Genomic DNA, 15,704 nt, shown 5'->3' on the forward strand with positions numbered 1-15,704 from the left:
GTAGCGCTTTCCAGTGCCGCGCTACTAGTATCTGTACCAGTAGCGCTGGCCTAAACAAGCGCTACTGCTAAAAAATAGTTGTAGCGCCGTAGCAGTAGCGCTGACGCCCGCGCTACTGGTAGCTCAAAAACCAGCGCTACTGGTAAGGTTTTCCCTAGTAGTGCATCTCCAGCTACAAAACCCGAACCCTCCCTCACAAAAAAACCATAGCCCACCTCACCGCACATCTATCCCCCCCCCCCCCCCCCCCCCCCCCACACACACACACACATAGGCACAAAATGGGATTGGAAGAAAGTGTATTGTGTTGAAGTTGCTTATGAATTAAAACATAGAGATAGTTGGTCGATCAAATGAATATGGCAAGTGAGTTGTGAAATGAAAGATGTTCTTCTATGCACATAAGAAGAGAGATAGAATATATTTCTCTTGTCAAATGAAATGCACTGAGCAGTTGAAGAGCTGCGTACAGACTAATGCGGGGGGGGGGGGGGGGGGGGGTCGTAACCACTCATCGCTATAGATTTCATGTCGACATGTGCACTGACTTCTCTCCACGGCATGTGCACTGCCTTCTCTCCACATCCTAGACAAGATTATTGTTTAGGTTCCGAATTAGCACTGTAAGAGCATCTCTAACTTGTCCCCAAATGTAAAAAATAATCGTTTTGAGAAATTAACACAAATCTAGCATGTCTTCCATTTACTTTAGTCTCCAGAAAACTAGCAAAGTGGTCCGTGCAAATGCGCGGGCTAGTACTTAACAAAGCTAAGTTTCACCAATTAAATAGGTTGCCAATTTTGTCGGTTGGTCATCAAGAACTGGTCATCGAAAACAAAAACATGGATCGGAAAGAATTTAATCTAAACATTAAGTACATAAGTTATAAATCCTATTTTTTATGGGAAATGTAGCCACCTCGAAATATTGAAGTATGCGCCCCACCACCACAAAAATATGGTACGCAAAATCCTAATACTTGTACCTTGGTTGTCGAATACACGTGTAAAAGCAATGGAAAATGTGAATACTTGTGAAGGGTCAAATTGTATGGCTCAGCGGGTAACACCTTTTGCTTTGTGTATAATCATTAATATAAGAAATGAAATCAATCATATTTTCAAATCATAATACTACTGAGAGTTAATTGTATTATGAAAGACATGTTAGCTTTTTAGGACAGAAATGTTAGTATTGATCATCCTGAACTTCATGTGGATGCACTTATAGAAGGCACATCACAATGGACCATCACATCGGGCAGGTAGAGTGGAGGCACAGGGGCACGAACAGTACATGACAAAATTACATAGGTAGGTGCATATTTCAACCATCTCACATCATCCCTCAACGTCAATGAATTTTGCAGTGTTCCTTTTGCAATGTTGCACACCACCAACGAGTGTATTTACAACTTAAGAAGACGTGCCAAAGAAATGAGCACCTTTGCAGCCTTGCTTGCTTATATCTCTTCGTCTTCGTCTTCGTCCAAGGGGTCACTCTCCAGGAAGTCGCTGACCTACAGACAGAGAAGCTTCTACTGAGGGACAGTCCCCAGGTTTTATCTACATGTACAAGATAGAACCTATGGAAAATAGACTTGACAAATGCTAAGCATATTCTAGTGTACGCCAAAGCAAGGAAAAACCAATTGCTCTGGCTCAACAATTGCTTACCTGATAGAGATATTTATCACTGCAAAAAACAACTTACCAAGCTAAACTGTGATAAAATCTTGCCCAGGAAAAAAAAACATATGCAAGGCAGGCAACTGAGATGGCTGGGGCTCTAACATCATCAGATTAGCTGGACATATTCCATTTCATTCCATAGTTTGTGCAGAAACTTGGATTGGAGGTAAGCTGATTGATATCCGATTTTAGAAACCTTCCACAAAAGACACACACAAAAAACATCTTCTCCCTCTGTCTCAGAGCTCTCCGGCGGAGGAGTGAGCCCCCATTTGCTGGATGTCTCCATCTGGTCCTCTCTTCTTCGCGCACGTATGTTCTTTGGATACACACAAGGCGTTCAACCCATGTCCTGGTTCCTGTATACGTGGTGATACTTCGGCATTTGGCGCGTTCATACAGATCGTCTTACTAGCTTTACTGTGAATCAGTCGGTCTTACTCTTATCCAAGGAGAGGAAGCCTATGGACAGGTATGCGTCAAGTTCTGTGCTCTCTGCCCCTTCTGTAACCATCATGTTTCCTGTGATCCTTATGATTTCATTGACCTTTCTAACTAAGGGGTTTCCAATCCTTGGTCGGCTTTGGTCAGAAAACCTAGCTTGAACTCTCTGATAGGTTAGGTTAGCAATTGTTACAGTTTTTCGAACTAGAAACTGAGTGCACCCAATGGAGAAATAGACTTGACAACTTACCAAGCTAAACTGTAACAGTTTGACAAATGCTAAGCATATTCTAGTGTACGCCTAGCGCTTAATTGCGTTTAATCTATGCATAAGCATGCACTTTTGTCAGAAAAGCACAAGGCGGTGACAAAGCGCACAATCGACCCCTAGTGCTTTTGTGAACTAGAAACTGGGTTCACCCAATGGAGAAATACAGCATGGGCCCAGTTCTGCAACAAACTTTCGTGGCGGAACTGGATCCGTCAGTACCATTTTTCAGTATATGGTGACCTTTTATCCACTTCTGACTTCTGCGCCTTATGTAACCATCATGTTCCCTGCGATCCTTACTATGATTTCATTGATTCATTCATAGGGATGACTTTTCTGACTAAGGACTGAGGAAGGGGTTTTTCAATCTTTTAGTTAAGTGCTGTTGTTGAGCTGATTGGCGCATGAACATAAAAGTCCTTATAAACCTGTTTTTTTTTTCTCTACATGACTACATCCAACTATTGCAATTTCCTGTAACATCTTGAAATATTTCAAGGTTTCAAATTATGCCACGTCTTTAACTAGTACATGGCACCCACACTAGTCATTGTCACAACCATTTTTTCTTTTTCTCTTCCTGGTAGAGATATTTATCATTGCAAAGGAAAGTATAGATGTTTGTTTGGTTTAGCATGTGCCCCACCTGGAAGAGATTTTTTGTGCGCGAGCACCTCTCGAAAACATTACCGGGTCCATATATACTCAATATGAAATCATGATCGGCTTCTTAAAAGGTATAATACCTACCTACGGCCATATATCAAAAGTAGAAACTGGGTAAACACAATGGAGAAATACAGCATGAGCCCAATGCCGCAACAACTTTTCGAAGCGGAACTGGAGATGTAACAGTTCACGGTATCTGGTGACTTTTGATCCATCTGATTACTCCATATGAACATAAAAATCCATAAGACCCAGTTTTTCTCGTGAAACATTTATTGCCATTGCGCTGTAACATCATGAGGACACTTCAGTTTATGGAATTGTATGCAGTATCTTTAACCACGTGTCGCGTGAGACAGAACACTAGTCCTTGCCGCACTTGTTTTCTTCAAGGTGACATTGGCAATCACAAAAACTGAAAATGAAGGAGCACCTCCACCTTATTTAATGACTAGTCATCGTCATCGTCACACTTGTTTTTTCTGAAGGTGACATTAGCAATCACAGAAACTCAAAATTAAGGACCATCTCCAGCTTATTTAACGACGCGGACATGCACAAATGGACGGGCAAGAACACAATAATCGCCTCCACCTAGCTCCTTGCTCAACCATGAACATCCAGAGAACATGGCAGCAGCTCCTGATGCTCCATCTCCTCACTCATATCCTCTTCCTTTTCCTCACATCCAGCTCTCAACCTACCAACAATGAAACTGTCAGCAGCGGCGATCTTTTCGTCCTCCTGTCATTCAAATCCTTCATCACCAGTGACCCTACACGGGCACTGTCCTCGTGGTCACGGGGCCATGCCAGTGCTGGTGCTGGCGCTGGCAACGGTACCAGCAGCACGAAGACGAAGGTGCCCGGTTTCTGCAAATGGACGGGTGTGTCCTGTGGCAACCACCGGTACCCTGGCCGTGTCACCGCCATACGCCTGCATGGCTTTGGCCTGGTCGGTACCATCAGCCCGCAGCTCGGTAACCTGACACGCCTCCGCGTCCTCAACCTCTCAGCCAATAGCCTGGGAGGTGAGATCCCAGGCAGCATCAGCCACTGTGCAGCACTTGGCACTGTGGACCTGGGGGAGAACTCCCTCTCTGGTTCCATGCCTGCTTCTCTGGGTCTCCTATCAAAGCTCACATTTCTCAGCGTTACCCATAACAACCTGACTGGTGATATTCCCATGTCGTTCTCCAACCTCACAGCTCTCACGAACCTTAGCATGTCGAACAACCAATTCCTTGGCGGAATCCCAAGCTGGCTGGGCAACCTGACATCGTTGACACACTTGGAATTAGTCGGGAACAGGTTCAATGGCCATATCCCTCCAGATCTTGGTAAGATGTCTAATCTTGTTACATTTGACATCAATGACAACAAACTGGAAGGCCCTTTTCCTCCATCCATGTTCAATATTTCTTCAATCAAAAACTTCAACATTGGCTTCAACCAGTTGACAGGATCTCTGCCGCTGGATATTGGCTTTAAGCTTCCCAAGCTAAATGTTTTGGGCACACATGCGAACCGATTCGTAGGAAAAATACCAGCCTCCTTGTCAAATGCATCCGCACTTAAATATTTGATTCTTCACGGAAATCAGTATCATGGTCCGATTCCACGGGACATTGGCATCCATGGTCGTTTGATATTATTTTCGTTAGGAAACAATTTGCTTCAAACCACAGAGCCTAGGGATTGGGATTTTCTCACATCCTTAACCAACTGTAGCAACCTGGGAATACTAGACCTTGACCAAAACAACCTTGAAGGTGCTATGCCAGTTACAATTGCTAACCTATCTACAGAGCTCTACATGATTACACTAGGTAGAAACAAAATAGCTGGGACCATACCTGCTGGTTTAAGCAAGTTTCAAAAACTTGCAACGCTCTCCCTGAAGCAAAGCCTCTTCACAGGCACCTTGCCTCTGGATATTGGCCTGATTCCTAGCCTCCAGGAACTTGACCTATCCCATAGTAGATTTCATGGGCAGATTCCACAATCATTAGGCAATATCACAAAGTTGAGCAACCTCTTCCTATCTAATAACTTTCTAGATGGCAGCATGCCATCAAGCCTTGGTAACCTAACAAAACTTACATCTCTGGATCTTTCCGGTAACTCCTTGAGGGGGGAAATCCCACCGGAGGTACTTAGCATCCCCTCCCTGACCAAACTTCTCAACCTCTCCCACAATTATCTGAGTGGCTCCATTCCAACACGGATAGGGCAACTGAACAGCCTAGGCACAATTGACCTTTCCATGAACGAGCTATCTGGTGAAATTCCAGAAGCTCTCGGCAGTTGCGTCCTACTGAACTCCCTATACTTGCAAGGAAATCTTCTGCAAGGGCAAATTTCAAAAGTTTTGTCTTCTTTAAGAGGCCTTGAAAAGTTGGATCTTTCTAGCAACAACTTAGGAGGGCCCATACCTGAGTTCCTCGAGGGCTTCGAGCTTCTAATGTATCTAAACCTCTCTTTCAACAACCTATCTGGCCCAGTGCCAAATGCAGGGATTTTCCGCAACGCCACTGTATTGTTGCTCCCTGGCAATAGCATGCTATGTGGAGGTCCCTCTTCCTTGCAACTACCTTCATGCCCAGATATAGGTTCCAACCATGCTTCGCAGAAGCATCATCGTCGGGTCATACTCTTTTGCATGGTTGGAACTTTGATCTTGATGTGCTCCCTAACTGCATGCTACTTGATGAAGACAAGAATCAAACCAAATAGTGTTGGTCAAGAAACCGGATTTCACAATGAGAAGCATGAGAGGATATCCTATGCCGATATAGATGAAGCAACACAGTCCTTCTCACCGGCAAATTTGATTGGTTCCGGCAGCTTTGGCGATGTGTACATTGGAACTCTGAATCTTGATGAGAGTTTATACACCGTAGCAATCAAAGTTCTCAATCTTGGCAAACGAGGAGCTAACAGAAGCTTTTTGAGGGAGTGTGAAGCCCTGAGGAAGATCCGACACCGGAAACTTGTCAAGGTGATCACTGTGTGTAGCAGTTTGGACCGTAATGGTGATGAGTTCAAGGCACTTGTCCTAGAATTTATCTGCAATGGGAACTTAGATGAGTGGCTGCATCCAAACACAGAGAACAGCAGGACCTTCAGAAGGCTAAGTCTGATGGAAAGGTTGTGCATCGCTCTTGATGTTGCAGAGGCATTGGAATATCTTCACCACCAAATTGAGCCCCCCATAGTTCACTGCGATATCAAACCATGCAACATCCTTCTAGATGATGACATTGTTGCGCATGTTGCTGACTTTGGTCTAGCAAAGATAATGCATACTGAAGCATGCAAGCAAAGTGGCGGTGGGACTGAAAGCAGCTCACTTGTGATTAAAGGCACAATTGGATACGTCGCACCTGGTCAGCAATGATTCTTTTAATCAAATTTTTTACATTGTGCAGTACATTTTTATGTCGCTAATTAACGTTCACTTGCCAATTCAAACTGAAGAGTTAAATGCGTTGAGTTTATGACTAATAAACCCTTGGTTTATATGTTTGTTTCAGAGTATGGCTCGGGATCTGAAGCCTCCACAGCGGGTGACGTATATAGCTTCGGGGTGTTGCTATTGGAAATGCTTACTGGAAGACGGCCAACTGACAGTTTCAGAGATGGCGCGACAAGTCTTGTCAACTATGTCAAGATGGCATATCCTGATACTCTGCTGGAAGTGTTAGATGCTAGTGCAACATACAGCGGAAACCCGCAACGTATCATAGACATATTCTTACATCCTATGCTTAAGATTGGTCTAGCTTGCTGTGAGGATTCCCCAAGGCACCGAATGAAGATGAACGATGTAGTCAAGGAGCTGAATGCCATAAAGAAGGCGTGCGCCCCTCATATGCATGTTCATGGATTTCGAGCAAGCGCTTGATCTGGATGAGCAATGAAGTGCTACGATCATCTCTACAGCTCTGTTGTTGTCACCCTGTGGCGATGTGGTTACAAGCATGCCCCAGTATGTTTGGTGACCATTCCTGTTTTCTGTTTTAGGAATATGCAAGAGCATTGTCATGTGTCATTGTATTAGAAGCACAAGTAGTTTACTTTGCAATCCTCGTAGAAAATAAGTTTGGCGGCAATTTTTCATGGCATCTGGACTGTATTGAGTGGCTCCTACTCCTAGCAGATTTTCAGTTCTCCTTGCCGTTGCATCATCTTTAGAATTTCCTGAATTGCAACATTGGTTCAGATAGCTAAAGTTGAAGATAATGCTTGTTGCAGTCAGGTTACTGCTTTGATTCCAGTGGCTAATGAAAAACAGTGCTTTGAGTTTTCGGGTACTGGATACAAATCCAATGACATCAAGTTTATATACCCATTACACCCACAATCTTGGTCATTGGTTCTTGGGGTATGAGCTTTTTAGTAATCCAGCGACTGCTTGAACCCAAACTAATCTCCATAAAAATATGGGTTCTAGATCCCCTTCCTTTGCTGATACACTAGCCAGTACATGCATGCTCAATCATCTCACTAGGTACAGATAAGCGACTACATAACAAATGAATTTGACACAAGTTGAAGAGACACCAAAACGATCCACACCAAAGTACATAAACTTGCCTATATCTCATCTTCTTCTTCATCGAATGGGTCCCTCTCCGGAAAGTCACCAACCTGCAAAGGAAACTGCTCAATAACACTTCCACTCCTGAATTTTTAACCGGATGGATGATGGCTGAATGTTATAAGAACCAATTAAAAATATACTAATAGGTAAGGTAGGCATGTAACTACCTTCACTTTCTCTGGCCTAACAATTACTCCATGCCCTTGAGGGCACTCGAAGAAGCGGACTCCTTTCACCCTGCAGCAAGCACCCAACAAGTCAAACAAAATGAGTTGTTTTTCCAAGCGTATGTCGTTACTAGTCGCAAGAAGCCATGATAACTTGGGCACTGGGTATAAATTTATCACTGCCATAGTTTGAGAATGAACATACATGCCATCGTGCTTTCCAAGTGGCTCATCGTATTGCACGCCAACCCAAAATCCACACCCAAGGGCTTCAGCTTTGCCAACGAATTTCACGGTGCCCCTCTTGGCACCTGGCTCGACTTCACATCTGTCTCCCACCTATGACATAAATGTTCATATTGGATTGTAAAACATTACAAGATAAAGAAGGTGTAATTTCAATTTCATGCTACAGAAGAAGAAAGCTTGCACCCGACGTTCCAGCCTATTCTTTTCAATAGCAAAGGATCTCCACACCAAGGACCAATATTTACTACATACACATGTCTCTGAAAGCAGAGTACCCTGTTTATAAGTGGCCAGTTATATACATTGGCACAATTCTGTATTCCTCGCCAACTTAGTCAACTATAGATGGTTGGATGGTCTTTTGTTTGGAACATCACCGCAGGGGTGAGTTTCCCCACCTGAATTTCGTTGAATTGGATGGTCATTTTGTGAATGGGATTCCTAGTGTGCTTTACTGAAACTGCTAGTCAAACCAGGAAGGTACTAGAAGGAAATATACACTGCAATTCTCCCAATAGCTGCTCCAGTTAGCAAAAAACAGAAGGGGAAGATGAAGACGCATATTCCTACAAAGTTAGAATAATGCACTGTATGACTGTAGACGGAAGGACAGAATATCCAGCCAATGGTGGAAGTTTGTCAAGTTCATGTGGGTGTGCCAAGTAGATGTGGCCACAGATTCGTACATACTAATTCAGCTTGTTCTATGGGAACAAGTTACTACCAATTGGGCTGCTATACCAGACATCAAATATGAAAAGAATTAGCTCGAGCAGTGATGGGGTGCTAAATCATTAATATGCAGCAAGCTAGGCCATAGAATTTCAAAACTCTGCCTTGGAAAAAACATAGTGGATGCAAGGTAAACAACTGAGGTGGCTGGGGCTCTTAACATCAGCAGATTAGCTGGGAATATTCCATTCCATACGGTGTGCAAAAACTTAATCCAACATACATGTGTAAAGCAAATGTACTGACCTTGATGTTGGCACACAATTCCTCCATCTGATTGTCTGACTGCCAAAGAGGACAAGAAACAGAGTAAACAGACCTGTTGAAGCCTTGAAAGGAACAAAGAAGTCCAGAGCATGGGCAGCTTACTTGCTTATCGTCCGATACAGGGTTTTTCGACACCATCTTCTCTTTGAACTTCCGGAAGTTTGCTGCACAATTGCACACAAGTTTAGATGTTATGATCGAGTGAGCCGACTGCAAATGATAAACTGAAGTATACTTCAGACTCCTCTACCAGAGTCTAGAGGTATGCAAGCTTTTTTAGTTAAGGAATAAGCTGAAGTATGTTTCAGACTGAGAATTCTACAAGGGGTATACAAGGTGTCCAAATTCATCTTATAAACTGGAAACAGAATGTGTCCTGAGCTTACTGCCGAGCTTGGCGTACGCTTCGTCCGAGATGGTGTACTTCTCGACGAGCGAGGTGTCCTCCAGCCACCCGCCGGAGGTCACCGAGGAGGGGTCGAGGTCGATGATGTGCAGCCGGTACCTTGAGAGCAGACCATCATCAGTCCAACAGCAGCAGTAGAAAGATACCAGTAGTTAACAAGAGGAGATGCAGGTGGGGTGGGGGAACGGACCCGTCGTAGGGGGAGTAGGCGGCGAGGGGCGCGGCGTCGCGGTCGAGGTCGGCGACCCTGGCGCCGGCCTCGTCCCGGAGCTCCAGCCGCATGGAGCCCACGGCCGTGCCCGTCTTCTTCCACAGCTTCTCCTTGAGCGCCTCCACCGTGGTCTGCGAGCAGAGCGGACCCACACACCCCCGCCGCCATTAGAGATGAGATCCAAGCTGGAGATGAGATCCTGGGTTGGGTTGGTGGCGCGTACCTGCTGCGAGACCCGGATGTCGGAGGCGAAGGAGGTGAGGTTGGAGTGCGTGACGCGCAGCGACACGCTGTCGTCCGCCGGCAGCTGCAGCTTCGACATGTCTCCGGTCCGGCGGTGACCGCGACGACGACTCTCTGGTCTGCTAGTGTGGCGGCGGCCGTCGGAGCAGGAGCGTGCGCCGCCGACGCCGATCTGCGGGAGTAGTAGGGGCTCTAGGTGGGCTCGTCTGCTGGCCGGGCCGGGCCGGGCTCAAATGAGGCCCGTGAGAGCGAGCAAATATCTGTCTCCACTCTGTTATCTCCTCGTCTTCTACCTCCAGACCCGCGAACGGATAGTGAAAGTGAAAGATGGCGGCTTTGGCGATGGCGATGGGGGCGGCGGTCATCCCTCGGGCTGCCCAGCTCGCCGGGGGTCAGCCTGCTGGCGGGAGGTGCGTCTCCGTCCGCGCGGCTGCGCCTCCGCGGCAGCAGCGGTCGTCCCGGCCGCCGCCCAGGAACCGCCGGCGCGGGCCGCCGCCCAGGCTCCGCGACGACGAAGGCGACAACCAGGGTCCGCCCGGGAGGCGGGGCCCTCCTGGCGCGCCCAGCCGCCACCACCAGGGCCGCGGGCCGCCGCCCAGGGGGCAATCTGGCCGCGCTTCGCCGGCAGGCATGACCCGCTCGCCCGTCGTAGCTCTGCGGCGGGAGGAAGAGGAGTTCGACGACGAGGCGGGGTACAGGGACTACGACGGCGAGGAGGATGAGGAGGAGGGGGAGGGGAGGTTCGCCGGGGGAACCCGGTCGGGTGGCGCCATGCCCAAGCCGCCCGCCGGCTTCGTGCTCGACGACCAGGGCCGGTGCATCGCCGCCGCCTCCAAGCGCATCGTCACCATCGTGAGTTACATCACATTCAGCTTTGTCATAACTAATTCATTCATACTTGAAATGCATTATCCTAAGCTCATCTTGCGAATTTGAGCAGATTGATGACGCGAACAATCGCCCGTTGGAGTGCATAATCAGGAGGGTGTTCAGCAGCACGCAGGATCACGAGTGCTTGCTTCTATGCCCGGTCGACATGTAAACAACCACACTATACATATCTTAGTAGCAATGTTCATGAGAGATTACCCTCTTCTTTCACTTAGCAAGAGTTCCAATTCCATCTTTCAGGCCTGTGCAGGTGCTCAAGAGCACAAACTTCAGTGGATGGATTGCCGTATGTCTCTAGTTCCCTGCATTCTCATCGATTGAGCGCTCCATTCATTTGTAGTTCAAGCATGATTTCAGTTGATGCTAGAAATATTCATTTCTTTGGATATGATATGGTTTTTAATGAGGTAAATGGTGTGTGTTCTTCCATTCTGTTGTAGGTTGACGATGACCAGATTAAGCAGATCATTCCATCGGTTGCGTACGCCCTTGCTAGGGTACATATGCACTTTGTCGAAAGCGGGTAAGGATCACACAGAAAACACCATACAAATGCAAACATCTAACCTTTTTAACTGAACTGAGACAAGGGCATTACAAATGCTTATGTGTACATTTAACCGTGTTCATTGCTTATGTAACACACTGACACTATGGTATTTCACCCTCTGGGCTGTGTGCAGAGGCTGGGGAGAGATCTCCCTTGTCAAAAAAATGATAATAATTCTTGCCCTCTGTTTCAGATTCTGCTATACAGCACGGGGTGGCTTCTGCTTTCCTGAAGATGCCATCCAAGAATTCCACGGTAACCTGAAGCACTAACCTGTCTAGTATTATTGTGTCAGTAATCCCCCCTAAAAATAGGTTCCTGCTTGTAAGAAAAGGTTTCAATGATATCTTTCTTGCTGTGAATTTAAAAGTTTGTGTGTCTCTTATGTGATGTGCTTCTAGTTGTGTAGTTCCCTCTTTGATTTGTCATATTAAAATTGCAGATTCTAGTGGCGGTAGCGGGGAGGCACCTTTTGAAGGTGTAGAGATTTGCAACTTCAATTTGGTGAGCAAATTAGATTCCTTTACTTATCTTCCTGTTTTGTAGCTGTAGCCAAAGAATCATATTCCGACCAAGTAGAGACATGCGGTGAACTGTAATTTATTTGCCTTCTCAGAATAGTTAACATATTCTTGTCTTGCTGCTACTGTAAATATCTCACGGTGTTTTTTCGGCATGCTTGTGACTATGTTATTGCTGGCATTTAGCGTGGATACTCTGTTTGCAGGACGGTGCACACTATATGATCTATACACCAGTCGATCCGCTTCTATTTGTCGCGGTCAAGGTATGCCAGTTGCTCTTTCAGCCTGCTTAGCAACTCTTGGCAGCTAAATGCTTTTATAAACCCCCACAAGGAAAGAAGTTATGCATAATTATTGATTGGCATGTCATTGTGCAGGACAAGGACGGTGTGCTACGCATTGCTGAAGATGTTAGTCCAGTTACCACTATTCTTATACACTAGAGAGTGTTTTGATGATTGGCAGTGCAACTTAAAAGCACTTTGTGTATGAATAGCAACTATACTTACTTACGGTGATCTGTAAACATGCAGGATCTGATGGACGACCCCAGCATTGTGAGCGCCATAGATGAAGAGACAGAGTTCACGGCATTGGTGGTATGTGAGCCGGCGATTGCATTCTTTCTTTCTTTCTTTCTAGTTGGCTCCTAGCTACTTTTTGCTATTGATGGCCATATTTTTGTACTGGCTGGTGTTTGATGTTTTGGTTGCTTTGTGTATGCAGGAGGAGGAGGAGGCCCTTCTCGAATCGATACTGCACGGCGACGATGATGTTAGCTAATGCTTACATGCATGATGAGAATGTGAGGATACATAGAGTATATGTTTGTGAGAACGATTCTCTTTGGAGAATGTGTTGTTAGATCTCGCGTAGTGAGTACGTATTTTGCAGGTAGGGATTATACACATACGTTGGTGCTGTTGTATGTGTTTGTAAAGCGAGTGTAGGTTAAGAAGAAGCTGCAGGCCTTGAATTTGGAGGATGTAATGGTAGATAGTTTTGTTTGCTTGTTATGGCAGTGGCCCATGGTGAAACAAAACAGACATTATTTGTCTATGAGTTGGAGAAATTGATGGATGAGTGGATTTAGTAGTATTGTCGGCTTTTATTACAATCAAAATTGAAGTCTATCGGGATACACAAGTTTTTAGAGTTATTCCAAAATAACTGCATCGTGCAAGGAAAGAGACCACAAATGCATTTTAATAATTTGCAAAAATAATTCCAGTGTATTATTGAACTCAAACTTACTTATTTTTTTTACATGTTTGATGTTTCCTACCCATATAAATCTTGGGTATATGAACATCACTTGAAAATATCTTTCTCAATAAAAAAAAGTTCAATAACCACCAACAATATCGTATTTTAACTTATGTATTCATCACTATGTTCATAGCAAAAAGCACTTGTGATACTCGACGCCAAAATTAAGAAATCATTATTATTTTTAGATAAGAGTATATCAACTTGTAAAGATAGAGCAACTTTTTCAACGAACTTAATTGAAAGCTCAATGTGATCTTTTTAGAGTCATGAAACTATCACATTTTTTAATGTCAGGAATAACATTATCAAGCTGAAAATAATGTCTATTTAAATACATGTTTTGAGGAAAGACCATTATGTTAATGTAATAAAGAATGTGTTATTTGTTAATGAACAGGCAACACTAAATTGAACATATAGATTTATGTAAACTATTAAATTACAAATTATTTATATCAACCATAACATGAAAATTATGTTTTAGAAAAATATTAGAGAAGTACAAAAATGACGATAAATTGTAAATTGTATATTGAACAGCCCCAGGTGCACCTGATGATGCTGAGGATTTGTCTAAAGGCCCATTATGTTGCTTCAGTTGTAAATCACAAGCTCATTCTTCTCCAGAATGTTTGTCTCGTTTTTTCTGCTCTTATTTCCTTTGCTTGGGCCATACCTTTTCCTACTGCCTGGATGGTAGTGCAGCCCATTTATATTGAAGGCCTAAGGACCAGAATGCTGATTTGGAAAAGAATACATCTGACCTACAGCATAGCAAAAATTTACATGGGTCGATTGTTTTCTATAGTAAATAATACGAGAAGAAACTCATTGGGAAACAAACACACTCATCAACAGATGATTTGGCAAAATAAAACTTGATAAGAATAATGGCTTAGAGAGGCAAGGTGGAAAATTGATTTCCTCTAATTCTATACCCGCAAAACATCTTTGGAGAGCAAAATCAAATCAACAGCAGACCCGGCAGACGTGATCCTTTCCCATTGGAGATGCCGGTCCGCCTCCTCTGACCACCCTGCCACCCTCGACCAAAACACCCATCACCCAGAACACTATCACAGACCAACCCTCTCCTCTGTTGCATCCCTCACCACTGCCGTCGATGATGGATGGAGTTACGCACAAGGGAAAGAAGAAGAAGGCCCAGGTGGTAATCGACCCAGCTGAACTACGTAGGAGCACCCGTACAAATAGGTATGATGGCTTCAAACCACCATCCATGAATAAGGGCCGCCAGGTGAAGAGCAAGGTTAAGCCACGCAATATTGCAACGACGCCTGACGTGAAGACCAGCACCTCTGCTATACCTGCTGATGTGCCTCCTCCCACTCCCATTCCTACCATCCAACAGATAGGCACTATCAAAGGCATCCCAGCTGAAGACCCGGAGGCTTCCAAGCTTCTAGCCAGCACCGGAGCCACCCCACCCTCTTTGTCCTAATCTCCAATGCCCCACGGCAGCAGTGGAACATTTTGGTTTGGAACATCCGTGGAATAAATTCAGATGATAAACTCTTAGCTATTAAAAATGCGATCAATGCTTGTGGATGTGATGTAATATGTGTGCAAGAGACCAAGTGCTCCTCTTTTGATCTAGCTTATGTTAAAACTTTCTGCCCTCGCCGCTTTGATAAATTTGCTTTTGTTCCCTCGCGTGGTGCCTCTGGAGGTCTAGTAATGATCTGGAATAGCTCGGCTTTTGATGGAAATGTGGTTTTCTCTGATTTCTTTGCTCTTGGCATCTCCGTTACATCTAAAGCTTAAGGGAATCATGGGCATTTGTATAATATTTATGGACCGTGTGCTACTGATGATCGTCTCCTCTTTACGAATTGGTTACCGTGTGCATGCGCCTGTCATCATACCGCCGGGGTGCATACGATCCACCCCTCGGAAGGGGTGTAAGCACTCGACGACGGTCATCACGGTTGTATCGAGGCTCAAACTGCCCATGGCCTCTGTCCAGGTGCTGGTCCTGGTGATAACCACGGTCTTCACGCCGTAGGGGTGACCTTGGGCTTTGGGCCAAATGATCTGCAACAACTGATCTGCTGTGGATTAATCCTGTTGGGCAACTGAGAAACAACAGAGTCCAGCTGCTCTGAGCAGTGCCCGAATCTGCTGTAAAACCTCTGCCAGCCTTAGAGCGGGACGGCTGGATCAATTCTGCCATACGTGCAGCTGCTGCAACATTCTGGATCAGAGTACAGAATACCTGACAATCATCTTTAGGCCTAGTCGGAAATAGTTGCCGATGCCGTCGACTGGAACTTGGAATCTGGCTGCGGGCGCGGTCGTCGAGTTCCCGTTGAAGATTCTTCAGACGCATGCGCTCAGCCAGAGTGGCAACGCGTGCAGCCTCCATGGCCCGAGCCTCGGAGGTCTCTCCAACGATGGGGATCTGGAGAGCTTCAAAAGCTTGACCTTGCCTTCGCTGCAACTCTTCCCTCTGCTTCACTATGAGAGCTTCATGATAATACTCGTCGTTGT

At 45.3% G+C, this 15,704-nt stretch overlaps 3 protein-coding genes across 4 annotated transcripts; 2 read left to right on the forward strand and 1 right to left on the reverse strand.

Annotated features, from left to right (window-relative positions):
• Positions 1–1,245: 1,245 nt before the first annotated feature.
• LOC125540483 (tubulin-folding cofactor B) lies at positions 1,246–10,186 on the reverse strand. Of its 2 annotated transcripts, XM_048704097.1 has the most exons (9): positions 9,937–10,186; positions 9,693–9,844; positions 9,483–9,601; positions 9,199–9,260; positions 9,076–9,114; positions 8,054–8,187; positions 7,849–7,918; positions 7,675–7,728; positions 1,246–1,520 (listed from the first exon to the last, which is right to left on the reverse strand). In XM_048704097.1, exons 1-8 carry the CDS (start codon positions 10,033–10,035, stop codon positions 7,675–7,677), a joined length of 729 nt encoding a protein of 242 aa, XP_048560054.1. In that variant the 5' UTR covers positions 10,036–10,186; the 3' UTR covers positions 1,246–1,520. The 2 variants fall into 2 exon arrangements, with proteins under 2 accessions (XP_048560054.1, XP_048560053.1); XM_048704096.1 differs by lacking the exon at positions 1,246–1,520 and having other exon boundaries at positions 7,360–7,728.
• Positions 1,534–7,250, forward strand: LOC125540480 (receptor kinase-like protein Xa21). Its single transcript, XM_048704094.1, has 2 exons — positions 1,534–6,464; positions 6,612–7,250. The coding sequence occupies exons 1-2, from the start codon at positions 3,638–3,640 to the stop codon at positions 6,980–6,982; spliced, it is 3,198 nt and encodes a 1,065-aa protein (XP_048560051.1). The 5' UTR covers positions 1,534–3,637; the 3' UTR covers positions 6,983–7,250.
• A 44-nt stretch (positions 10,187–10,230) lies between the features above and the next one.
• Positions 10,231–13,019, forward strand: LOC125540481. Its single transcript, XM_048704095.1, has 10 exons — positions 10,231–10,808; positions 10,897–10,994; positions 11,088–11,133; positions 11,288–11,370; positions 11,591–11,652; positions 11,840–11,901; positions 12,125–12,184; positions 12,299–12,331; positions 12,455–12,520; positions 12,648–13,019. Exons 1-10 carry the CDS (start codon positions 10,284–10,286, stop codon positions 12,702–12,704), a joined length of 1,092 nt encoding a protein of 363 aa, XP_048560052.1. The 5' UTR covers positions 10,231–10,283; the 3' UTR covers positions 12,705–13,019.
• The last annotated feature ends 2,685 nt before the right edge of the window (positions 13,020–15,704 follow it).

The sequence above is a fragment of the Triticum urartu genome, chromosome 2 (genome assembly GCF_003073215.2).
Source record: "Triticum urartu cultivar G1812 chromosome 2, Tu2.1, whole genome shotgun sequence".
In the NCBI taxonomy this organism is placed as follows: Eukaryota; Viridiplantae; Streptophyta; class Magnoliopsida; order Poales; family Poaceae; genus Triticum; species Triticum urartu.